This window comes from Gadus chalcogrammus, chromosome 14 (genome assembly GCF_026213295.1).
Source record: "Gadus chalcogrammus isolate NIFS_2021 chromosome 14, NIFS_Gcha_1.0, whole genome shotgun sequence".
Lineage (NCBI taxonomy): Eukaryota > Metazoa > Chordata > Actinopteri > Gadiformes > Gadidae > Gadus > Gadus chalcogrammus.
In genome coordinates, this window is record NC_079425.1 from 8,833,126 (window position 1) to 8,858,518 (window position 25,393).

Consider the following 25,393-nt stretch of genomic DNA (forward strand, 5'->3'; position numbering starts at 1 on the left):
AACAGAACACAGTGACCCAGAAACCCTTTATTTCAATACATTTAGAACCATTTTAAGAAAATAAAATACAACACATCATACAAGTTGCCAAACCAATATCTACAAATTGTGTTGAAATTCCATGAGAACGACTTGGATCAAGGCAACTAAAATGACCAGACCTGCATACATATAACATAACTTAATTATTGCATATTCAAACAAAACATCTAAATGATGAATTATCATACTTAATAAAAACGGAATATGGAATCTATGGGATAGATATAAAAAATGAATATAAATGATGCTATATTAATAATATTTGGTTAACACTAATGCGTAACAATTTCATAAATCACATAACAATAGTATTCCAATAAAAGCAGCATTTTACTAAAAAGTTGTAAAGTATTTTAATAAAGAAGTGTCGAAATTAAATCCTTTTGGAATCAACCTTAGCAAGGCAAGACTGATCTTCAATGAAAAACGTGAAATGTGAACTGATCTGTCCTCTCCTCTTTGCAGTCATTGTATCAAACCTCTACGTATTGTAATCCATTGTGACTGGCCCAGCCTGGCCCAGGCCTGCTGGAAATCTGTCAGAACGGGAGGGGGGCCAGACACATATGCCAGAGCAAATATATTATGAGCTCGCAAATTAATCTTGTTCCAAGGCTAGGAACGATGCAATAAATATGATGAATTCACTCTCTAATGCTGCTCTGTTAATGCTTCAAAGTTACAATTATTGGGAAGGGCTACTATAAATTCTTAAAGTTCTGGCTGAACTTTATAACCCTGCAATAGTTGCATATTGAATAGCATATTAAACGACCTAGTAAAGTTTATAATTACAACAGGCTCAAAACATTGAGTAAGGCAGCATTTCTCAAACCATGGGTCGCAGCGGCATACCAGCTACTCAAAAAATGTTTGTATGATTTAATTGTTAACAACTTATCTATAAACCTGTGCTTCACTTTTGAAGAAACAGACTCCAAATACTTTTGACCCATCAGACTACAGAGTTCTCTGTCAACCAATCCCATGTGACATTACTCCCAATCAATGATTGAAAACTGAGACCAACATCCAATTTTGTTAATGATTATGCAATTAAAGTTATAAACTTGAATATATTCAGGCTTATTTATGTCGGTCTAAGTGGGCTATAGAGGCTGAGGGTCAAGCTCTACTGGACCGTGGCTTGAAATGTTGGAGAAAGGCTGGTTTAAGGTATTACGCATAAGGATTTCTCAGATATATCTCTTACCTGTGTAGCTTTGTGTGTGTATCTTTGTATCCATGTTAATTTAAATTCATGTAAACAGCCCTAATAGCAAAAATCGAACTGTCCATGCAGTGAAATAAATTCCTTACACCCTAAGCTTGCATCCTGATTGGCCGCTCTGCGGAGTGTAAGAAAGCAACACTCTTTCCTCAGAGACGTTACACTCCTCAGGTAGTGCTCCCGAATGCCCCCACCGTCTAGGTCAAACTGTCACAGGCCGTCGCCCTGGCGCAGTGGTATTATGTATTGGCTTCAGGGCTACAGGAGTTTTATTTTTGGATAGGTTACGGACACTGTTGCCCTCTGCCATAGGCAGGCTGGGGCTCAGTTGTGGATGAGGCAGTCCTTGTCACACTCCATGCTGGGATTAGCAGGCTGCGAGCATACTCCCCAAGCCATCACACAAAAGGTAAACCCAATCAAATTTGGCATCCGCTGACTGACAAGCTTATGGTACCCCGCGTGTTCCTGTCTGCTGCCGCTACTCCTGATGGCCTGCAAGCAGTGAAAAGCATTGGGCATAGCAAGTCCACGATCTGAGCTACTTTGATGCATCGTTATATTCATATCCATATGGACTAGTTTGCAAAGAAACTGTAATAGTGTCAAAAGAAACATAGGTCAACATATACACCTTCACCAATTGGACTTTTGAACAAATGAGGAGTCAAATATACATTTGGATAAATTCATAGATTTGCATAATACTGAGGCATTTATATATTGGGGCGATCAATACTTTTTGTTTAACTCAGATTTATGATTTGTTATTCAAATAACAAATGCGCATTATCTGATTTATGTATTTGGTTGATTTGTGTTTTCAAAGAACAGACTTGTTGAGGTCATGTCTGTTTTATTGCTCAGCTAAACTTACACTTTCCTCTTTTGAGTTGACCCAATGGAAGTGACACGGATATCCCACGCAGGGCCTTTAAAGGGGTAGGTGTCATGTGCCTTGCAATAATCTGTTGACTGGAAGAACGACTTTCACAACAAAGCTGATTGGAAGCATTTTTTAAAGACTACATCTTACAAAACAAATTTAGAAGCTATTTTTGCTGCCCTTTCTGAGATTTCTTTATTTGCAGGATATTCTGACACCCACTCAAACAGTCAACAGTCAAAATACCATTAACATATAAGTATTACATAACTGTGATTGCATACAGGTTGTTCCCATCTAAAGATGAACTGCAGGGTTTTTCAACCTTGACCCTATTTTCTTATCAGATGAGGTCTAAGGGTCTAAAGGAAGTTTTCAATTGGTCCAGTATTGTGCCAGATCGCAGCAGTTATTATTAAAAAAAACTGTTATCCTCATTAGTCTTTTGTTTGTTGAGGTATACAGTGAACTTGTGTGGATGCTGGGACTTGTAGTTCTTTTTATTTCCCATACACACATACACACGTACACACACACAGAGGCTGATTGGCTGCCCAGAGGACAGCCCTTAAGTGCATGGAGCAGGTGGTGGGTGTCAGGATCTATTCGCTCTCATTTCTGTCTAAAATTAGACTTTGGCCCTTTCACACCTCGACACAGAGATACATTTAGTATGGAAAACCAACAAATCGTTAATAAACAGTCGCCTTCCCAATGTGAAAATAAAACACACAAACGGATTCTGATTCAAACTTTATATTGTCATGCTTATTTTGGACCATTGCATAGGCCCTTCACTTTTCGTTCATCTCTGTAGTTATTCTCTGGTCTATATTGCCTGTATTAAATGGCCATCTATTGCTGAGGAACATCTTTCTAATGTGTATTTATTGTCAGGAAGATAAGAGCCTTGTTTGTAAGATTTAAAGACTTACAAATATATATACATTCCAATGCTGTGTTTGAATGTCATTGTAATAAATGCAATTGAATCATAAATAAGGGAAAAAAACGAGAATTAAATTGCCATCTGAAACAGTTGGAGTTAGATCCAGTTTATTTAAGTCCATATTTCAGCCAGACATATTTCTTTTTGGAAGACTATTTTCAGAGCTAATTCATCATGTATCCTAGTCAGAAGTAACAAGTTACATGCCTTTCTATTTTGGTTGAAGGCGTTTCATACAGCTATTACAACACCTAGTTTTGTCCCTGCTTTTGATACACACGCAATATCATCATAAGCCGGGTTCATTTTCAGAGAATTAGGACTCTAAATAGCTAGTGTGATAGTACATTTCAAGAGACAATAATCAGAGCATAGCAAGTTCAAATCCGTGAATTAACTTTAGGGAATTGTATGTTATTAATAAAGGAAATTAATACATATATTGCAAAAATATAAAAATGATGGTAACCGGGATAAATACAGACAAAAAATGAATATATTCTGCATTCACATTGATGTGAACTGAAAAAAATCTGCAATTCAATGGAGTGCTAGGAATGTTTTTGAAAGAAACATATTAGGTAAAATAATCGGATTTGTTTATAAAGGGTTTTCCAGTTTTTGATTTTTCAGACTCTTTTTCCAGACTCCAAGGTGTCCTTCACAAATCTTCATGGTAATCTCCAGCTGTAGAAAGAAAATTTCGAAAATAAAGTATCCAAATATGGTTGAAAATGATATTTTTTTTATATACACACTTAAGAGGTGCAATCTACTTATATTGTAATGTTGTTAGTATGGTAATAGTAGATGGGATTTGTATCCCCGACTTTTTAATTGACTGTAATTTGTTGTTTATAGGTTGGACATGCTGATGGAAGCGAGCTACAACAATGGGCTGGACCCGGACCTCTCCCAACCATATCCTCCTCCAGTACTACCTAAGCCGGGCAAAGACAACGCAAGACTCCAGAAACTAAAGAAGAAGAGATCCAAGAAAAAAGGTGGCCCCTCCCAGACTCCTATCCCCTTCCGCACCTGTTTGTCTCCTGTCAATGAAGCAAGCACGGACCTCGAACACAGCGACCATCCCTCCCCGTCTAGGTCCCCAAATTCAACTTACCTTGGGGATTCCTCAGTCTCCAATTTCTCAACGGCTCCTTTCTATAATAACTGCAAATCCCCCTTCCCTCCTGCTCGCAGCAGCCCCTTTCGCCCAACATGCAGTTCTCCGCTACAGCACTACAAACCTCCTGTCCGTTCATATGAGGAACAGGTGGCTCCACTGTATGAGTGCTCATCTTTTTTATTTGAGGATGACACCCCTTTGACCATGCCATCGCTGTCCCCATCCCCACCACTGGAGGGGGTCGCAGCACCACCTTCTGTCTCTCCCTTTGTCTTAACAAAGTCCAAAGGCTCTTTGGGTTCATTCTCTGCAATACTTAAAGAACCAACCCCCATGCCCAATTGTAGCCCAAAAATTTCCACCCACACCCTGACCCTATCGTCCACTGGCCCCACGACTGGTCAAGAGCAGACTTCATCTCGAGTTCTGGATTTATCGCTTGTTCCGGCACTGCTATCAGTTTCAGTCCCTCAGACACAGCCTTTAAGTGGCAGCAAACACAAAACAAACTCACAATCAAAGGCCAAAGCCTCTTTGACCGCCAAGCCTGCTTGTAATTCCGTTTGTCCTAACAGCCAAATACCCCCTGAGGTGACCGACTCAAATATAACACTTGTTGAAACGGTCAAAGAGAAGAAATTAAATTCCCAGCAGACAAAGATTTACACATCCAAGGCAACCTTTTATGAGATCTCTAAGCCCCCTTCGCTGCAGGATCTCACAGTATGTGCTGCATCGTCCCAAGGTGCATCATTATCTACTGGAGTCAGCGAGAAAACAATAGTGACTGCTGTAAAGAATGTACAAAAAGTACCAGTTGCCTTTACCCCATTGAGAAGACCCAAAACACCCTCTTCTACACCCAGTAGGGGATCCACTCCTGTTATTGAAATATCAAAAGCGAATCCACTCTTATTTGCTACTAGTCCGGCATCTGCCTCTAGCCGTGATTTGCAACATTCGGCTTGCAATTTGGAGGTTTGTCCAAAAACCAATTCAAGGAAAATTAAGACTCGAGGTAAGATCCCAACAGCACCAAAAGAAGCAAATAAGGGTGGATTAAATAGCAATACGTTAAACAAGCAGTTTTTGGAGCCTACAAGAGATTTGATGGGGAATGATATGCCAAACAGGTGTAAGACACATTCAGAAGGACCCATAGACAGTTTAACACCATGTCTTCCAACAGATAGCATGACCGTGGTTGTACATCATCATTCAACGTTGAAATCAGATCAAAGTTCACCGGATGGTGCTCTACTTTTGCCAAATATTCCAGAATTTATTTCAGGTGTACCAAACACTGCTTCAAATCCTAACCCCATAACTGTAAATACAACACAAGTTCCCCAAAATACAAACTTCCCTTCACCAAGCTCTAACCCACATGGTCTGCCAGCTTTGGAGGCACGTAAATCATTGTCATCATTATTGGGATCTCAACTGACGCAAGCATCGAAGCAAAAATCAAGATCAACCTATTATGGTCTTACTCCAGCTGAATATGTTGCCTATGGTGGTATTAGGACTTACAGTGCATATCACAGACCGGTAAGCCCCAACAGGCTGAGCTCAAATGAAGCACAGCCTAAGGAAGACTTGCACGCTTTATCCGTCAGTAGCTCTGAACGAACTGCAACAAGGGCGCCTGATGGACACCAACCTATTGCTTCGTCTGGGGAGCCCTCTGCTGCACTTGTTTTGCATCAACCATCGGTCTCAAGGGAATCAAACATGGGCAAAGAGCAGACACCAAATAAAGACATTAAGCAAGACAGCCAATTTGAAGGTCAAATAAATGGATTACAAACGAGTAAAACATCTGCTGAAGAGAACACAAAACCAGAGCTACCGTTTGGCTTGACACAGAAAACTATGCAACCGTGCACAAGTGACGTAACATCACCAAAATCCTCTTACTCCGAGGCTTCAATAACCATGCCTAAAGCAGGTGAGGTGCACCCACAAACCTTGGCATCCCCTAGTACAACCCCTTCATGTCTGAATAACACTAGCAGTTTGTCCATTATGTCCTCTCTCTCAGAAATTAAGGAATGCATGAATACTAAAATTCTGAATGGTGAATCCCCTTATCTTAATCCAAGTATTGATAATACCTTTAAGAAATCAAACAATGAAGCAAGCAAACCAGATCATGTAGATATATCTGGTTCAACAAAACATCCAAATACTCCCCCACATGATTCAGTGAAATCCACCATGATGCTGGCTAAGGACCCATGCCATCCTATAACATCGTTGTCAGGAATAAGGAAATATACTCAGCATGATCCAAAATTTGCAACAAGTAAAGCAACAGTCCACCCCTTAGTCTCAAATAAAGGCAGAGAATCGATGCAGGAAATCAGTGGCAGTAAGATACCAAATAGTGTACCCCAGAACACAATCAAACAAAATGATTTACCTTGCAAGAGTACAAATGGAGCATATTTCCCTGACAAAGTGGGCAATTATGCTCCAAACTCAGATATTGCAAGCAGTTCAGTGTCAGTTTTTCCCTTAAAAACTAAAATGTTTACCAACCAAAATCTGGAAACACCCCAATCAATCAAGGTAACACTTCCTCCAAATAATATAATTCCCTCAATGGTAAACAACGTACTGAAACAGAATATTTCTGGAGCAGTAATTCCACCTTCATTACCTCAGTTGCAACCTTTTACAATTGATTCCGTGACTGCTTTGACTGTTTCAAAAAACCAACTCCCCTCCCTCCATGAAATGAAATCAGAAAAAAAATCGGATTCTAAAATGCCTTTAGCAATTATCTTAAATAAACCTAATATGTCTATCCAAAAGGGAACCAGCCAAAGCAAAACAAATAATAAAGTAATACCAAGCATAACATCACATTTTCAGGACAAAATAGTTCAAGAGGTCACTGCGGAAATATCTATTGCCAAGAGTAACAAAAAAGAGTCGATGGTTGCTGATGTTTCTATGGCTCAAAAGATACATAACCATGTTCCTCATAAAGAACAATTAATGCCAATACAAGACATAATAGAGTACCATTTTCCCAGTAACATTGCCAGGGAAACTGAACTGCATCAAAGCTTCAACATGGGAGCTAAAGAGCTCTCAGCAGGAAAAATGCCAACAGAAATTACTCAAAAAGATACCATACCTAAAACTGGTTCTGAACAATGTATTATTGAGTCTAAACAGACATTTCAAGAAAATGTGCAATTGAAAATGTCTAATAGTGCAGTGAAACTATCTAAAGCGATCAGTGAGGCTTCTCATCATGGTTACTCCACTGCAGAGTCAGCAAGTGTTAAGTCAAACGTGTTCAACGTTGGCTGTATTATACCTGTGATTGAAAATAAATTCCCTAATGAACCTTTTCTGGAAAAAGTATTTGATGCAGCAGGCAGGTCAGACAAAGCTTCCATTGAAACATCTTCTTTGCCGGGGAAGCCCTTTGTACCATTTGGCCCCATCTTGAGTCGTGTCACATCAAAAAGCCCTATGTTAACAATGGCCTCAGATGGTCAAGAAGCACTGAAACTGGTTGCTGACACAAAACACCCTGGGGGCTATTATAATAATCCAAAAATAACTGAACCCAGAAAACCTCTTGTTTACCCTATGACACATGTGTTAGAAGGTAAACAAACACCCACTGTTCTTCTGCAAAACAGAACTTTTACACCTGAGCCCATATTGACCAATCAATCAACTGTGAATGCACGGTTATTTTCACTTCCTGCTAGCAATGGTCAACCTTTAATGACCCCTCCCAAAGTAAAGCTTATAAATACCCGAATTAATTCACCTGCCCCAGGGTACATCAGAACCCCCTCACCAAGAATAAACACACGAAGCCCAGCCATTATAGGATCCCACCAAATCATTGATCATTTTAATCCAGCAAAAACTGAGTTAAGGTACTCAGATATTGAAGCTGAACACTTATTGAAGAAAAATAGTGAAAAAAACAAGTACTTCGAGGTAAACACACAGATTGTACGCTCACAGCCTCATTCACCTCAAAGCCATCGCCATGGATACATTTCCCCGAACCCTCCCCAGCATGCCAATTCCATCAGAAATGTTAACGACCCTCTAAGCCCTTCGAAAGAAACCAAGGACATAGCCAAAACTGTGACCCCACACTTCATAGATCCTATACCGAGTATATACCCTCAAACCTATGTCCCCAAAATTGGTCATGCCTCAGATGATCTACATACCTTAAACTACACTACACAAAGTGCATCCTGTTTAGATGTCAGGAAAAAGTCATCCCCCCTAACTGATGCAATTACCAGTAACATTCAGGGTTCCTTAAAGTCGACAAAACAAAGTGATTATTCTCCAAATGTAGGAAAAGGAAGGGCAGTACCAACAGCAAGTTCAATGCTAGTTAATAAGAGTATTCTGGTTGAAGTACTTTCCCAGACAGAACAGATATTAACTAACTTGGCTTCAAGCTCAGCAATGGAGGGAAAACCCTTAGATAATATCTCCATCTCACCAACCTTCTGCCTCTCCGACAAATTCGAAAATAAGCCACCCAGAACCTTGCTAGAAACTAAAAAGACATCCTCTAACAAAACCGACCCACCTCCCATAAATATAAGTCAAATACAGCCCCCTACTGACTCAATATCGAAAACAATCCCAGCAGCAGATAATGACATAGAACCACCCATAGTGAAAGGTGCTGTGATTGATTCTGCCACTCCTGCCTCTTTGCCTCAGGACTCAGTCTCAGTCAAAGTTCCTGCACCAAACAGAGGAATGTCAGTGCCATCTCAGCCAAAGGTTGGACTCAAAGAGGAGAAAGTACTAGAGAGCAGAGCTGCGACGACACCATCGGAAGAGAGGCCCTCTACGAAGTCCCCGACATCAACTGCATCTTCAACTGATGACAAACCAACCGCCGTGTCAGAAATGGCTCCCCCTGCTGAAATACCCAAGGCGCTAGTAAAACCTAAAGGCCTTAAGGCCAAGCTGAGTGGGTGGTCACGCCTAAAAAAACACATGGTCGAAGAACCCGAGGAGCCCCTGTTTCCAGAGCCCCTGGGGGAATGTCAGGCAGCGGTCAGTGCTGGTGAAATGGAAACGAATCCAGTCAGCAGAGAAGAGGTTTTGGTAGACAGGTCCTCTGGTCTGGAGGTGCTCAAGGAAACAGAGGCCCCCAAGGCGCTGAAAATGTGGGATGCGCTGCTCTTTCATATGTTCTCTACCAAAGAGAAAATCATGGAGCAGATCAAACCCAAGAACGACAAGTCGGACACAAATGAAAAGGCCAAAGAGAACCAGGTTGAGGTTCCATCATTTGTGAATCGGCTTCCTATTCTTCTGTACAGTCCCCGCTTTAACGCCAGAAAGCTCAAAGAGGCTGCAGCAAAGCCCCTCACTAAAATTGCCACAGTGTTCGAGAGAGGACTACTAAACCGCAAAAACCAGGATGATGAACGCAAAGACTTTAATAGAAAAGCAAGAGGATTTGGTGATTCAAAAAAGGAAGATTGAAAATGTATTGACATTCAAGGCTCCGACTTGGTGTAAGGAGAATTAGAAATAAATAAAGTCATCGGTACAAGTTAGCATTAAAAGTCATGTTCTGATATCTGTTACGTAATATTGCAGGCAAAGGGAAATGACATTGTTACATTTTTTGTTATTTTAGATTTTTTTTTTATTATTTTAGATTTTAAAAAATATCCTATCGAAAAACTATTCTATGTGTCTAACATGAATACTTGACTATCACTAATCCAAAACAAATTATTAATGAATGAGTGGTTGTTTAACATAATTTAAATTAGTAAATTAACATGCTCTTAACAGGCGAACACCTGAGTCAAAGCCAAATTCGATAAAATATTTAATTATTGTTTAATTGAAATAGTAAGCCAATCGACAGAATTGACTCCATATTTGGATGAAATATATATTAGCAGATTATTCATCTTGAATTAATTGTGTAGAGTTTTATGAATGAAAGCCACGTTATATGTCTGTTGCGTGACTACACGTAGATCTTAGATATTGACATATGATAAAGTTCTTGTCTGGTTTTGAGAGAGGCAATTTCCTTTCGTTAATTTTTTTTCTATATATATGCAGTGTAGTGCTTGCCTATGGTCTAATCTGTTTCCTATTGCATTGTCACATGGCTTTTACATTCCTGGTACACAGGGCAAATTGACGCTGAATGCATGATGATATTTGACGGCTACCATTTGAGGGAGAACATCTTGTAGAAAAAAAACACAGATTCATGCATGGTCAGTAATGAGTAGAATGACATGGCTTCAGGGAGTTGAGGTGTGTATTGTCTAGAAGTGAAGGTAGAGTTTGAGATGAGTCTGGAGCTAGAAAGGCTGTTGAAACAGTTAGCGTAGTAAGGTTAAATCCAGAGTAAAAGTTACTGAGATTCAAAGCATGTGGAAAGTATATGGAAGTAAGAGAGAAATAAGTCACAAAATAATATTTGTATTGAATTGCTTTAAAGGGATTCCCTTTCCTAAAATTCCTGACTTGATGTAGTAACCCCATCATAATCTAATAGCTGGTAAATTAATCTGCTACTAATCAGTATAGCTACTGCAGTGGTACTTAAGATAAACTCTTTGTATTTTTTGGTTACAGTGTGTTTGAAATAGCATAAAATCAAACATGAAAACATGTGTTTGTTTGTTCTTCTTTGTTCTTTGAACCTTAGATACTCGTGCCCCGATACATTTAAGTAGCAGTAACATAATTTATGTTATGAGAAACACAACGTCCTACAACAACAACTCTGAATTGTCTATTATGTATGTCATATTTAAAAGAAGCTGTTGTGAAAAAAATACATTGTTATGATCTTCCAAAAGGTTTTTACCTGGCTTATATTTGTCATGTTCACTGCAGTCGGACTCGTTATCATCTACAGCCACCTTCTCGTATTTGCCATGACCTGACACCACAAATTTGTATCTTTTGCCAGGGGAGCTCCCCTGAAAAACACAATTTTAAACGCATTGATTCATCATCATTACATTGTGCATCACCACCAAACAATTGGATTGCATAGGTAAATAAAATGAACTATTTTAACAATAAGTAGCAAAATAATATACTTGTAATCACAACTTCTCCAATAAAGCTATAGTTCACACACATATATAGGTTTAGGTATAAAGTAATAATCTGTGTGTGTAATAAGAGTGTGTGTCCCGTGTTTCGGAGCATACCTTGCCTCCTCTCCCAGGAGATGATGAATCACCAAGGTTCTCCCACAAGTTCTTCTTGCATAAAACATCCCCCGGTTTAATCTCCTGCGAGTAGAGGAAATTATGTCATGGTTGAAGCATCCTGGGTTATGGTTAGGATGAGATCATTGTTTTTACATATTTGCTCTGTGTGACTCCTCCGCAACACAGCACACATCGGCGGATCAAGCTCAAGCCGGACGTGACACACACCGTCATTAGATAAGAAGTGTTATGTTTTGTTTTGTTTGGCATGTTGTAGACACAGGGACTGGCAATACAAATTTCAGCTGAGTTATTGTAAAGTTAAGGAAGAAATGTATAATTTAAGTGAGGAGGAAAAGAGAATTAGACAGCAAGGAATGTTAAAGGTCCCATATAATACTACCAGGTGTGAGTGTGAATCGCCATTACAAGCCATTTTGAAAATATGCCTCTAGTGACATCACAAGTGGGCGTGTCCACCTTAATGTGTGCTGGATAGATCAGGTTAAATATGGGACCTGGGTAAGTTCAGGATTCTTGCTTTTTCGCCTTTTTTGATCCTTCCCGGGGAGAATAAAGGTTGGTCAATGGGTTCAGGGATCTCCCCGTTCGTACCCGGTACCAGCTAGCATGAGCTCTCTGATGTACATTCACAGGTTCCAGAGCTCTACGCCCAACAACTCAGCTTAATAAACAATCAGGATAATGCAACACTATTTCAAGGTTCCAAAAAAAGAGAATTCATCTTATTTAACAAGCAGTTAATTCAGTACTATTTTGTTCCAAATAACCTCTTCTTCTTCTGGACATTGTGCAACAATACAGGTAGACCGACAATAGCAACACAATTTATTAGAAGCACCTAAGAAAAGCTTGCAGGAAAGCACGTTTTTTATTTGAACAATCGTGGATGATTATTCATTCTTGGACACTGATCCAGTGCCCTATTTGTTCCAGCCTGAATTTGAAGAGAATGAACTCATCCAGGATGTGCAAAGAGGGATGATGAAATGGCTTACAATTTGGTTTGGGTAGATGCGACTCCGGTAATAGATCTGTAAGTGTAACTCCGTTGAAGCATGTCTAAGTATGGCAACGGATGGGGAGTGTCTATGCTGCAAAATTAATCTACATAATTTTGGAGGCTTGACATCTCTGGTGAATGAGCTCTGGTTGTGGCTTGAATCATTGATAATCCAAGCTGTTGTGGAGACACGTTCTCATGTCCCAAAAATGATCTCAGGTTTGTATAAATTCTGTGTTGTTACTCTCAGTGCTACCTGTATCACTGCGCACAACCCAGCAGAAGAAGAAACAAGTATTCAGACCAGAATTGTGCTGAAGTAACTAGTGGTAAAATATGAAATTATTTCTTGTTTGTACATAGTGTATTCCAGATATTCACAAGTAAATAAATTAATAAATAAATTAAATAAATTATTTTGAGAGTGCATTATGTTGCGTTGTGGAGCTCATGCTCCAGCACCTGGGAAAAAACATCAAGGCTTACCAGTACCAGGTAAATACGGGGGGATCACTGAACGGCACTTGTCCAACCCCAGAAAGGATTACAGAAGACCAAATCCTGAACTAAACCCGTTAAGGCCACAACATTAACAGCTGAAAAAAAATTAAAATAATGTTGTTGTTGATGTTGGTGTATCATATGCGGAAAAAAAATATGGAAATTAAAAAATATGAATCAAGAGGATGAAAATAGCCTCTTACTGCTGGTTTGGTTGGGGAACTGCTTCTGGTGCCATCTGGGCTTGCCTTCACCCATTGGTTGATGAGGTCAGCCACGCCCACTTTAAGTCCTTCGGCATCCTGAGACAGAGATCAACAATTTATTAGTAATGAAGTGAATTGTGAGTTCATGTGAGTGATTAGCTAAAGCACCGATTGGCATGAAATATACATTTCATCAGTAGAAAAAAATAATCAAGTGTTGTGTAACCAAAACACATGAATTAATTAAAGGTAATGATGTTTACTTAATGGTGATGGTTTATAGAGGTGCTCTTTTTGTTAACCTTGGACAGTGTGACCTTAACCGAGTTCTGGGTCCATGCATCACCAGCCTCGAACAGGTTTTTCTTGAAGGAAACAGGCTCACTGGGATTGGCAAGTTCTGTGGCCGGTGGTTTAGCTGTTTTAGCATTGCTCTGCAACAACAAATGTGAACCGCTGTGGATGTTCATGGCAGTGCTGTGGTTCAGATACCGATACTACGCTTGAGCCGATATTAGTCCTGACACGAGTTGAAGGGCAGAACGGGCAGGTATAATATGTCACGACTGTCCAAGACTGCAATTGGCCAGACTATGCCGGTAATGACTGTAAAGCACATCCTCTGATGTAATATTTGGATGATACCACGGTCACCAACAGAATAAGATAACACTTATTTGAGTTTATCCGGACACTTAGAGGAAGAGGAAGGATGCTGGCAGCAGGGTCTACAGTGGAGCATGATTCTTTGTCATGGTTAATGCTGATGGGTTCTGGGACTGTTTCAGAGATAACACTTGCATACTTTCTCATTGTCGATGTGAATATGTTAAATACACAAATACAACATATAGAGTAGAGTACTGAGCCTATGTGGCTAAATCCAACAAGAACATGCAAAGTCAAATGGTTATTTTAGTACCACTTTATTTAACAACAAAAACAACCCCCCACTAGTGTGTGAACGTACCTTGAAATCATGTGTGTAGTCATCAATCTTGGAATCAGCTGTAGGTGACAGTGTTCTTCTCATGCTGTTTGCGGTGAAGACATTCTTTAATGTTTTTCGTCTCCAGTAATGCCTCTTCCGTCAATTTGTATGAACATAGACTCACCTTTTATTCAACGAACAAGTTAAGGGCTCCGTTTTCTGAGCCATCGAAGATGATCAGATGGATCCAATAAAATAGAAGTCACAGTAAAAGACAGAATAGATATCATTGTGGAACACATTTAAAGTAGGCATACGTATATTATGAGAAAACAAAGTATTAAGGTGGCTTTAAAAACAAATGTAACCAAGAACTCTTTATAAAGACTTTAAGCAGAATTCAAAAAGCTTCAAGCAGGCTTGATTATCAAACAATGTTACTAGCAATGGTTCAAATCATCACAAGACAGGCAGCCAAGCTAATAGTATTAAAATGCAGATACATTATTGGTTGATTTAACTTTACCAAAATTGGCAGTAAATTACATTTTAGGCATTCCAGGCTCAGCTGTTTTGAGCGATTTATATGATTTTGTAGTTGGTGGATGCTTAACATTCAGGATAGAAATTAGTAAAGTTGCGTGTAGAGTGGCCCAATGTGTCTGTGTGTGACGAGACAATACGATATAGAGGCACAGGCCATGTGTAACTGTTAGGCTGTGCAAAAGTTTACTCCCAGTCAGCATGACACCATTCTGCAAGGCAGTGACTGAAGACATGCATTTACACATTCTGTGGCACTACACACTCTGCTTAATCAGTAGGCCTACCTATTATTATTAATAACAATAATAATAATAATAATAATAATAATAATAACAAAAACACCCAAGGCACTTTACATAGTTAGCAAAGTGCATTCAACCATAAAGATACTACACAGATATTGGAAAAATTATGCAAGAACATTAAATGTATCTAATGAATCAACTAGCCATGTGGCTGGGTGACAGAGAAGTCATCCCCCACCTCATAACAAGGGGTTAAGGTGCTGTCTCATAAACAACAAGCAGCAGGATGGCACCATAGCAATCTCAAGAACATGTTTACTAAGATGTAAATTATGTGCCTTCAGGCTTCTAGGAGCAGAAGAACCAATTACCACGTGTTTGCTCTCGGGCAAACTGTGTGGATGAGCGCCTGAGTTAAAGCGACTCATGATTCATCATATTTGACTGTCCGATCTTATGTTTGTCTCTTCCTCCAAGGGATGGAGCATATGTTCAAGGCAGTAGCAAGATATAGAAGTGAGCTCCATATATATGTTTATATATATTTTTTTAACCATTTGATTCATTTATTGACAGGCAATACAAAATTACACCTACTATGTACAAACACAACCCATTGTTGAAACACTACACATAGACTCATGTGTAGATCAGTGCCCGAATTAGAATTGTTGTGTACATTTTGAGATTGATCTCAGAGGAATTTAAGTTTTAAATTGGGGTGTATCCTTTCAATCCTATAAGTTATTATATGTAATGTATTTATTCATATTTATTCCGTATTATGTTTTATCCAATAATAAAAAGTAGCATTTAAAATCTTTTAGATTTTCCACATGATGGTAATTTGCATGTTGTGCTTCACGGTAATACGCTGATTTCTTTCTAGGTTGTTTCTAATATAAATGCCGATGGTAAAAATATGACGCATTGACTTATAATATAAATAACTGCTATAATAAGGACTAATGATGCTAAGATGAAGCCATGTATTCTTCCCAGTGCTGTGATGTCATGGCACCAGCGAGTGCTTTCCCTCCCCAAACATGTTTTGTGTCATGCTTATTTTGCAGAGGTTTTGCATTGTAGCCTAAATCCTGACATCACACTGTAACCAACAAAGGCCCCATTGTTCACATGGCCTGTTGCAGACGGCGTAGTACCACAGAGAAACACACCAAATCCAATCACAGAGCAGACACAGCCAACACAACCATCCGCCGACTCATGCACGGGACTTACGGGATAAAACCGAATGAGAAGTTTCTAGTGGAGGGTTGAGGAGCGAGGGAAAATAAACACTTTTGGTTGACAGGGTGCAAAATACAACGACATCACAATGTGGAACAATGGAGGAATGATAGCAAACATATAGTTATTTGGGAACAGTCATGGAGGACTTGTGGATCAAGGGATACCTTAAACGTTGGGCCCATGGGCCCATAGGGGTTTGTCTCCAACGTGTCTCCATGGTTACTGTGTGAGGTCTGCGTCAGCTGATCACCCTCCTCACTGCCCAATTCTCCTTCCTGTATGGTCATGTGACTCTCCGCCTACCAGTGGGGTATGAATAAGTAATAGCTCCACTTGCACACTGTCATTCATTAATTGATGCATTGTTATTCATCCTGTTTACATTGTTAGCATGAAACAATATATATGTATGCAGTACAGGTCTATGTTACTGCTTTGGAGTTTAAAAAGTAACCACTATTTTGTGGTCATTTTGACTATTCTGAGATTATTTCAAATGAACTTCATTTTAAAGTTGCAAATTAATCTTCCCTTACATGTCCAGGGTTGTGGAATTGTTGTATGCTCTTTACAGATGACTAGTTACGATGTGCAAATGCCACAAACTTTAAAATAACTCAAACACATGAAGCCCTCAGCCCATTCTGCAATGTTTGTGATGTGCATACCATTATACAAAGTGATTGCTTGCGTGCTACCGGCTTGCTTGTACCCTATACGCTCGCCAATCAGATTGAACCTCACCTCCACATCCTGAAGCCGACATCTTTCATCCAGGCTGTAATGGAGGTCTGCCATATCGTGCGGCTGCTCTGCCTTCCTGCGTTTCGTCTCCCCCACCACCCGCTCCCCTCGGTCCCTGTGTGTTTGACAGGCCTCATCCAGACCCTTGAAGGCCCCAGCCCCCTCTCCATCCACCAGGTGCAGGTCTCTGTGAGTGGGCGAGCTGGGGATAGGGGGGGTAGAACACACAGGGTATGAACTGATACAGCAGGGGGCTGTTAAGCCAGAACCTTCTTAGACATGGCCAAGTTTTTCTCTGGGATGCTGAGAGCAGGAACTGACTCACTAACTGACCATCAGAAATTTAGGTTAGGTTATTGGAGATGTCTATATAGCTCTGTGGGATGGTAACTGGATTTAAGGAAAAGTAATTATCAAAGAGTTTTTTCTTATATTATCTAGTGTAATATATTATTGAGCCAAAGCTACTTGGTGAGTTATTACATTTTTCTACTGACTTCACTTTATTTTACTCTATTATTATTTTATTTAAAATAATAGTCAAAACAGGCATATATCTTCAAAGGTGACATAATATACCAACAGGTGTGAATGTGATTAGCCGTTACAAGCTGTTTTGAAAATCTGCCTCTTTTGACACAAGTAGGCGTGTCCACTTAGATGTATGACGGCTAGATGAGCAACGTTTGCTACAGTCCACTGGGTAGGCTGGGAGACTGATCTATCCAGCACACATCTAGGTGGACCCACTGATGATGTCAGAAGAGGCCGATTTTCAAAACGTCTTGTAACGGCTAATCACATTCACACCAGGTGGTATAATATGTCACCTTTTCGAAAAGTAGAACCTCCTACCAGGGCCTCGTCGTTTCTGATTCAAGAGAGCTGATGTTCCTCGGCAGGACCTTGGGCGCTAGGCTCCTCGCCTTCTGGGGTAAATTCAAGACGGAGGAGCTGCATGATATCACAATTTCCTTTTTCCTGTCACATATCTGGGATCAAAAAAACCAAACAGAAGAGATGAAACTACAGTACGTCGTGTCATGTGTTGTAATGTATGCTTAACTTCACATGGAGTTTCTATCGCATATTCTTTAGCGTTATTCAGTAAGTAACAAAATAGCTATAGCACAGCATACAAATTATATCATGAAATATATCATAACAAATTTTAAAAAGCCTTTCAAATGCACCTTTTCCTCTGAGTATCTTGAAGTTCCTGGAGTCGTGATGCTGCCTCGGGTCTCTGGCCCCTCCCCCTTTTTATCTTCCTCCTCCCGGTGTTTGAGCTTCTGCTTGTGAGTGAAACGGCTCTCTTCAGACCTCCGGCTGTGCTCCTGCCTCAGGAGGCTTTCCTTACGGTTCTCCAACCTTTGGGTCCAATCGCTAAAGCCCTCATCCTCTTCCAGAACCAATCGGCTTTGAGGAGGTTTCACTTCCTCGTCGTACCTAAAAACCAGGCAGAGAAATCGGAGGAATCATTCCCACACAAATGCAGACAAGTCTGATAAAGTATGCTCTTTACTTTCTTTATTTCTCACAAAAGGTAATTTTTAGGCAAGAGGGACGCTTTAATCCTCTTCAATTGATTTGGTTAACTTGAGTCAAACTGAAGGCTGGGTATCATATATGGTACGGTGGTTCTCGTTTGACTATGGGTGAGTGGAAATTTAAACCTTATTTCCCCAAAAAATGTAGCATTCCTTTAGGGTGAGCAGGTCTTTATGCGACAATACCGGTCTGCTTGATTGAACAATTGTAGCTTTACCCAGGAGAGACACCTTTTGATGGTTTGATCACCCAGTCATTGAATGTAACAATCATACAAAATAGCAAACCCTTCAGCATAAGAAACCTATGGGCTCTTATTTCCAAGACAAATATATGTATATGTACATGTAAACTAATCAAAGACATAAATCTTTGGCAGGATAGATATAAAAATACCTGTCATAAGTTTGAACAATGTCTCTAAACAATCCTAAGCTTTAGAATGTGGAAGTGGTTCTGTGTGATAAACAGCTGCATGGATGGATGACTCTGTTTAAGATGTGCCAAGATCGGAGATACTGGGGGCACTGCCAGGATCCTTCGAACACAACAGGTGGGTGAGGTGCCCTGAGGATTAAATCTCCCTGGAAACATAAACAGTGGCCATGGAGACACATCGCAACGGCCTTCAAACAGGAGGGCAAAGCTGCATCCTTTGTAACCTGATTGGCCCTAACAGACATCTCACTCATATACACCCACACACACGCACACATAAACACATAAACACACACGCACAAACACACACACACAAACACACACACACACACACACACACACACACAAACACACACACACACACACACACACACACACACACACACACACACACACACACACACACACACGCACTATAAACATAGTAGGCAAACTTCCATTTAAGATCTCAATATAGTGTTGATTATTATAATAAGTAAAGCTGTCGTCCTATTAAGTAATGAAGGAGCTGATGTGAAGCAGAATAGTCATGTACATTATTCCGCTTATTATATAAGGCTACTTACCAAATAAATCAATGATTTTAAAAAGACTATAACAACAAAACATTATATTTTAATCATAGAAAAAGATTTTATATTTTTCGCTTCCGCTAATAAATAATTAATCTCTTAAATTTGAGTTTGGTCTAGGAGAGAGGAAAATGAAAAGAGATAGCTTGATGATGAAGGGATGGAGAGGTCCACTCACTGTAACTTGGTGAGGGTTGTTCCAGTGGTATACACCATTTCCAATATGTGGCCTCTTGTAATGAGTGTGGAAATTAACATGTTGGGCCAAGTTATTACACAAGGTCACACTGGGGGAACTTGGTCCGCAGCAAAGGCACAGCGAGAGGAGTCACCATGAATGGTCGACTGCAAATCAGTCAGACCATTAAAGGCTTATGCCCGGATGGAGTGTAAACAAAATGCTCAAAAAGGGTTTGAGTTCCAGTTTGTGCAATACTGCAACAACAACCACCCCGGCCAGAAGGGGATTTATTGGTTAACCTCTTAATTACCGCTAGCTTTTTGAGTATGAGAAAAAAATTCAGCTTATTCATGTCAGTGGTATCATTGTAAATGTTACACTTTTGTTGTTAATGCTGCAGCCAAAACGCGCCAGAGGTTTTAGCTGACATTACCATCTGCTACTGAGACGATGCAGTATACTTTGCTGTACTCTTCATCACGGCAGCCCACAGTCTCCAGTGACTGGCATGTTTCCAGGGATGAACCCTTCCTCAGCACATCTCCCCTTCCACTACACAGAGGCTCAATGAAGCGTGTCGTCAGGTCTGATCATAACCGTTGACAAGCCATGTAAACACATTAGGTCTGTCTAATGGGAACTAGTCCGCAGCTATCAGCACTAGAACTGAATGAGAACCACCAGAATATCCTGCAATTGTGATTCAGGAATAATGTCAGTAATTCATGAAGTCGGTAAGTTATTCTCATCTCTAAACAAGCTAGATGGTTTATTACCTTCGAGACATTGAAAATTATGCGAAAAATGATGATTGCTCCTAACTTATAAGGTTGTGCCCTAACATTCTCACCTCTTGCATGCCCGAGGTGAGCCTTACCTGTCTCGTTTACATTTACATTCAGGGCATTTAGCAGACGCTTTTATCCAAAGAGACTTACAATAAGTACATTTGTCAGAAGAAAGAGAAACATTATATCACTGTTGACACAGTGAAGACCAACACTATTCATAGAAACAAGTGCTTAGCATTTACAATTGCTAGGCTAACCCGCTCCCCGTAAACAGCAAAATAGCTACGATAAGATGGTAAACAATGCTCGGTACTATTTTTAAGAGCCAGAGTACTATTTTTAAGTGCCATGGAGTCTCTCCACTGCCAGCCGATGCCAAACCCCCCCCCCCCTGCCCTCTCACACTCCCCTCCTCCCTGCCACTTATATAACAGACCACACCAGTGGATCACAGAGCCCGTGGTTCTTACTGTGCTGTTGGAGGTGTGGGGTCCTGTGGCAGGTTAGGGCTCGGGCCCCAGGTGGGCCTGCCCCCCTGGTCTCCAGGCTCACACTGCTCTCTGGGCTGCTCCCTGGATCTCCGTCTGCGCTCGCGCTCCACCTCCTCAGCATCCTCTTGGCTGCGTTGGGCTGTCACCCTGCAGGTGACGAGACACACGGAGAGACATGGAGACACACAGGGGGAAAACAGTCACTAACACGCCTCGCAGGGCCTGGCCAGTGACCTACCCGTAGGTCAGTGGCCCATGGAGGTCCTCTTACACACATGCACACACCCACACACACACAGACACACACATAGAAATACACACTTTGACACACCCACACACACTCCCACATAAACAAATGCACGTATGGACACACCAGATACAAACACACATATGGAGTCAATCACAAATGGACACGCACACACACACACACACACACACACACACACACACACACACACACACACACACACACACACACGGACACATATATACACTCCCACACACACATGGACACAGAAAAGTGAAGCAGGACGTGTTTCAGTAGAAATTCTGTGAAAACTGCTATGTGTGCCAAGAGGCTGTGTAACACTTGCTTTCTCTTTCCTTTCAAAAACATCTTGAAAAACCAGGCAAGCGCAATGTTAGTAGTGGTTGTACTGTCAGGATTCCTACACTAAAAAAGCATCAAAACAAGTTCTGTAAACTTGCACTTACCGGTAGGTGCAACTTAATAGAGTAAATGCCGTTTGGCATGTGTATGTGTGTGTGTGTGTGTGTGTGTGTGTGTGTGTGTGTGTGTGTGTGTGTGTGTGTGTGTGTGTGTGTTTGCGTGTGTTTTGTGTGTAAGTGCATGCATGTCTGTGAGTGTATGTTTGTGTGTGAAGGGATACAAACGATTTGTTTTGGTGATTTTCCAGAGGCACTGATTTTTTTAACAATCTCCACTTCACAATTAGACGACCTATCTCGGCTTCTATATTAACCAACTTATTTTATTGGTCTACCACATCTGGATGTATTTTAGTCATCATCTTGGGTATTTTCACCGATGCTCAGACATTTTCATTTGACCGAGTGTGATATGGGCCTCAAGCCTCCGTTCCCCCCTGGTAGGAACACGCAATAAAAACACTCGGGATAGAACAAGAGAATAGCAGAATATAGAGTGAGCGAGAGGAGAGGAAACAATGAGATCATTTGAAAATAAACCAAGGAAAAGTGAAGGAAAAAGAGAAAAAATAATGAAGGAAAGAACAAAAGGGAGAAAGAAAGGATGAAAGAAAGGGAGTAAAGAGCAAGACTGGGAGAAGTGTCCAGGGAAGATTGGAACAGATGCATCAGAGACTCTACTGGGGAACATCATGTCAAGGCCGGGATTGGGAGTGTTGTCCTGCCTTTACCTCTGAGCAACAGGTTGAACACCAAGTCCCACCACCGGGACATGACTAGCAGTGATCTGGAGGTTCCGTTCTTGTTTAATCACCTGAGCGGTCACAATTAATTTGCCAAACCCTGGACCTTTGGTTACATCTTTGATTGCGATCATTTGTCAGGGAAAAGGTTACACATTGGTTCCCGCTGACAGCCAAAATATTTCTGTCTGACGCAACGTTCGCTGCATCAGTGCCCTTGAGCATGGCAGCATGATATCTGTTTTTCGTATTCATTAATCCGGCGAAGGGATGATAATTAACTGGGAAGTGTGTGTCTGCTTATCAAGACATTAAATGAGGAGATCATCCTATTGGCACGAATCAATCCCAGTTTAAATGGTTGTTTTTTCTGTGTGAGGTCTTTATGGATCCACCAGGCCCTACATAAACTACTGGCTCATAACCTGATGACTCATAGCTATTTGGGAGCAAAATAGGTCACAAGTGGTGCAGGATGAAGGATTGATCGCCTTTGCTCCCAACAAAGAGGCTTTAGTCCACAAAACAAGAGCAGTGAAAATGTAAATACTTTAAATCTCATTTAGCCCTGTGGTGTAGAGAATAGCAATCAGCTGAGGATTTCCTGTTGTTTTGAATTTGTTTGTAGCATGATTAGCTTTCTGACCAAAGGAACATGCTATACTCGACTTGACTTGTGACATTTTGACTTTGCTCAGTGAAACTCATATACATTTGTCGTCATAAAGAAGGTTGCTTTATATTTTCCATTATAAAGAATAATGCAATTACTTACATTTTAGCAAGGGATATTGGATTGTTGTTAATACCTTAGAACTTGCACCTTTTGAAATGGGCTCATTGTTATTCAGTCAAGTCAAAGTGAAATACTGTTGAAGACCAGCAAGGGTTTTTGTGTGTTCTAACACAACACAGAGGTTTACCTCCCTGATCTATTATGTCTAACCTAACATATAGGGTATTCCTAATGTAACATAAATAGCACAGGTCTTGAATTTAAATACCTCAGATGACCTAGTTGTGCAGCCGGCTAGCCGGAGACGTCCAGTTGGATCACTCTGCATATATACCACCTCTGCACATATGCAGGTATTATACAGAAAATGTGACAAACCTATTCTAGGCCAACCGCGAGGTTGAGTGTAATTGAGTTTTAGTGTCCTTTGGGGCAGACCCTCTCAGTGTTGACAGCTGTGTGTGCCGGGGTCAGTGTGTGATGACGATATGCAGCAGTTACGGACATTCTAGATGCAGACGACTGGCCAAGTGCGTCCCCTGGGTTATATGAAGTAAATCTAAGATGAACATCACTTTTTCCACTGTGCTCCCCTCACACATGCTACCCTCTGCCCGATATGGCACTACTGTAGGTCTGTGTAAATGAAAGGCAGCGTCTAGCATCTGTGGCACTGTGTGCGTGTGCGTGTGTGTCTGTGTCTGTGTGTGTGTGTGTGTGTGTGTGTGTGTGTGTGTGTGTGTGTGTGTGTGTGTGTGTGTGTGTGTGTGTGTGTGTGTGTGTGTGTGTGTGTGTGTGTGTTTGTGTGTCCGTGCGTGTGTGAGGGTACTTGTCTTGTGCTGGGCTAGATGATGTCATGACCATAAAGGAAGTGCAAGTAATAAAAAGGGGCCATTGAATCCAGAATTCCCCAGTGCTGTTCTGAGTGATGTAATGCCACAGCACCAAGAAATGTAATAACTATACAGCAGTATAAGTCCAGCTGTACTTCAACAAAGCTTTTCTTTTCTTACTGTTTCTTAAGCAAAGAAATGGTGTATTCATGCAAGATAAAAGCATGTGACCAACAACTTCTTTATGCTAGTTGATCAAAATGTGCAGATTCTGAAACAACAATCTCTGTTAGAGCGTGTTAATGCACCCCACCCCCCCCAACAACCTCTTCTTAAAGTTGTGTCGGGTCTCAAAGAGATCTAAAATTCCACTGTATCCAAGGTGACCAGGTCAAGCCTCTGAGCTTTCATCAAGAGCCTGGCAGGGGGCATGGACCCTGGGAGGGATAAACTTTGCACACCCCGGACAAAGAAATTAAAGTAGGTACACAGGCTTGAATGGGATCCGTAATTCTGCATGGAAGGAACCTGAGGGAATCTTTGAGCAACTGAAATATATTGTAATGGCTATTGGATTGTATTTATGATGTTGTTGTTTTTTCATAACAAATGCCTGTCCTCCCTAGTTCATAGAGATTCAAATGATTCTTGCATCAAATTTCATAACAACAGCAGTAGTAGCAGCAGTTTTCGTTTAACCACTCTGTTTTGGTTATCATCAATCCAATGTCAATGACATGTTACGCACATTGTACATAGCTTTGTGTCTTGCATACATTTTATGTTTATGTTTGTTTCTCCACCTATTTTACAACTGACAATTTGATTCTGCAAATGTAGATCAATCAAGTTCATTGGACATTGACACTTGATGTTAAATACAATTCAATACTTTGTTATCAGCTCCCAAATAAGCAACATTTTAAATGGTCTCAAAGCATGCTTCACCCTACTTGCATTGTAATATATTGTCCTGCTGTCCAATGAGAAGAAAACTTCTAATCACCCATTTTGATGCATTATTTAATGAAACATCACCCGGTAGTCTTACTGATAGACACCCGGGAGCACTGAAAGAAGATATTAGTGTCCAGGATCCCAGTGTTCAGGATGTAAGGAAGCACCGTCGCCTACCTTATGAGGTTCTGCAAGCCCTGCTTGTTGGAGTGTCTTCTCTTGATGGAGCTGGACATGGCCTTACTGTCTCTGTTGGGTTCCTGATCTAGATTCTGGTCCAGATGTGAAATCCCTTTCTATCTCTCTCTCTCTCTCTCTCTCTCTCTCTCTCTCTCTCTCTCTCTCTCTCTCTCTCTCTCTCTCTCTCTCTAAAGGAGCAGGCGTCCAGTCTCTGGGTGCTGATCCAGGAAAGGGGGTTGGGGAGCAGGGGGGGGGGGGGGGGGGCTATTCCAGGACCCTCCTTCTTCTGACTCTTTAAATTTGCTTCTTTCTCTTTGTCTATCTCTTACCCTTTGGGAGTCTCCCT

At 40.8% G+C, this 25,393-nt stretch overlaps 2 protein-coding genes across 9 annotated transcripts; one reads left to right on the plus strand and one right to left on the minus strand.

Annotated features, from left to right (window-relative positions):
* Window positions 1–414: 414 nt before the first annotated feature.
* LOC130403280 (lymphocyte-specific protein 1-like) lies at window positions 415–25,199 on the minus strand. 6 transcript variants are annotated; one of them, XR_008904083.1, is made up of 15 exons: window positions 25,045–25,196; window positions 20,909–21,076; window positions 18,099–18,354; window positions 17,761–17,897; window positions 16,906–17,107; window positions 16,326–16,460; window positions 16,150–16,173; window positions 14,301–14,335; window positions 14,156–14,219; window positions 13,488–13,619; window positions 13,183–13,281; window positions 11,452–11,535; window positions 11,100–11,214; window positions 1,256–3,795; window positions 415–578 (listed from the first exon to the last, which is right to left on the minus strand). XR_008904083.1 is itself a non-coding variant. In XM_056607563.1 (14 exons), exons 1-14 carry the CDS (start codon window positions 25,101–25,103, stop codon window positions 3,770–3,772), a joined length of 1,470 nt encoding a protein of 489 aa, XP_056463538.1. In that variant the 5' UTR covers window positions 25,104–25,196; the 3' UTR covers window positions 415–3,769. The 6 variants fall into 6 exon arrangements, 5 of the variants coding, with proteins under 5 accessions (XP_056463538.1, XP_056463537.1, XP_056463535.1 ...); XM_056607563.1 differs by having other exon boundaries at window positions 415–3,795; window positions 17,761–17,831; XM_056607562.1 differs by having other exon boundaries at window positions 415–3,795; window positions 17,761–17,834.
* Window positions 1,460–14,956, plus strand: LOC130403279 (mucin-2-like). 3 transcript variants are annotated; one of them, XM_056607557.1, is made up of 3 exons: window positions 1,460–1,682; window positions 2,167–2,215; window positions 3,970–14,956. In XM_056607557.1, the coding sequence occupies exons 2-3, from the start codon at window positions 2,175–2,177 to the stop codon at window positions 9,740–9,742; spliced, it is 5,814 nt and encodes a 1,937-aa protein (XP_056463532.1). In that variant the 5' UTR covers window positions 1,460–1,682; window positions 2,167–2,174; the 3' UTR covers window positions 9,743–14,956. The 3 variants fall into 3 exon arrangements, with proteins under 3 accessions (XP_056463532.1, XP_056463533.1, XP_056463534.1); XM_056607559.1 differs by having other exon boundaries at window positions 1,463–2,215; window positions 3,970–6,188; window positions 8,966–9,217; XM_056607558.1 differs by lacking the exon at window positions 2,167–2,215 and having other exon boundaries at window positions 3,970–14,955.
* Window positions 25,200–25,393: the final 194 nt, after the last annotated feature.

What these genes read in the sequence shown, in the direction of transcription:
- LOC130403279 (XM_056607557.1), top strand. Translation starts at nt 2,175, where the DNA reads ATGGAAGTGACACGGATATCCCACGCAGGGCCTTTAAAGGG. An exon ending in CACGCAGGGCCTTTAAAGGG is followed by an intron (nt 2,216 to 3,969) that starts GTAGGTGTCATG and finishes TGTTGTTTATAG; the next exon opens with GTTGGACATGCTGATGGAAG.
- LOC130403280 (XM_056607560.1), bottom strand. Translation starts at nt 25,103, where the DNA reads ATGTCCAGCTCCATCAAGAGAAGACACTCCAACAAGCAGGGCTTGCAG. An exon ending in TTCTCATTCGGTTTTATCCC is followed by an intron (nt 14,336 to 16,149) that starts GTAAGTCCCGTG and finishes TCGATGGCTCAG; the next exon opens with AAAACGGAGCCCTTAACTTG. An exon ending in CTCCTGGGAGAGGAGGCAAG is followed by an intron (nt 11,215 to 11,451) that starts GTATGCTCCGAA and finishes TGTGTTTTTCAG; the next exon opens with GGGAGCTCCCCTGGCAAAAG.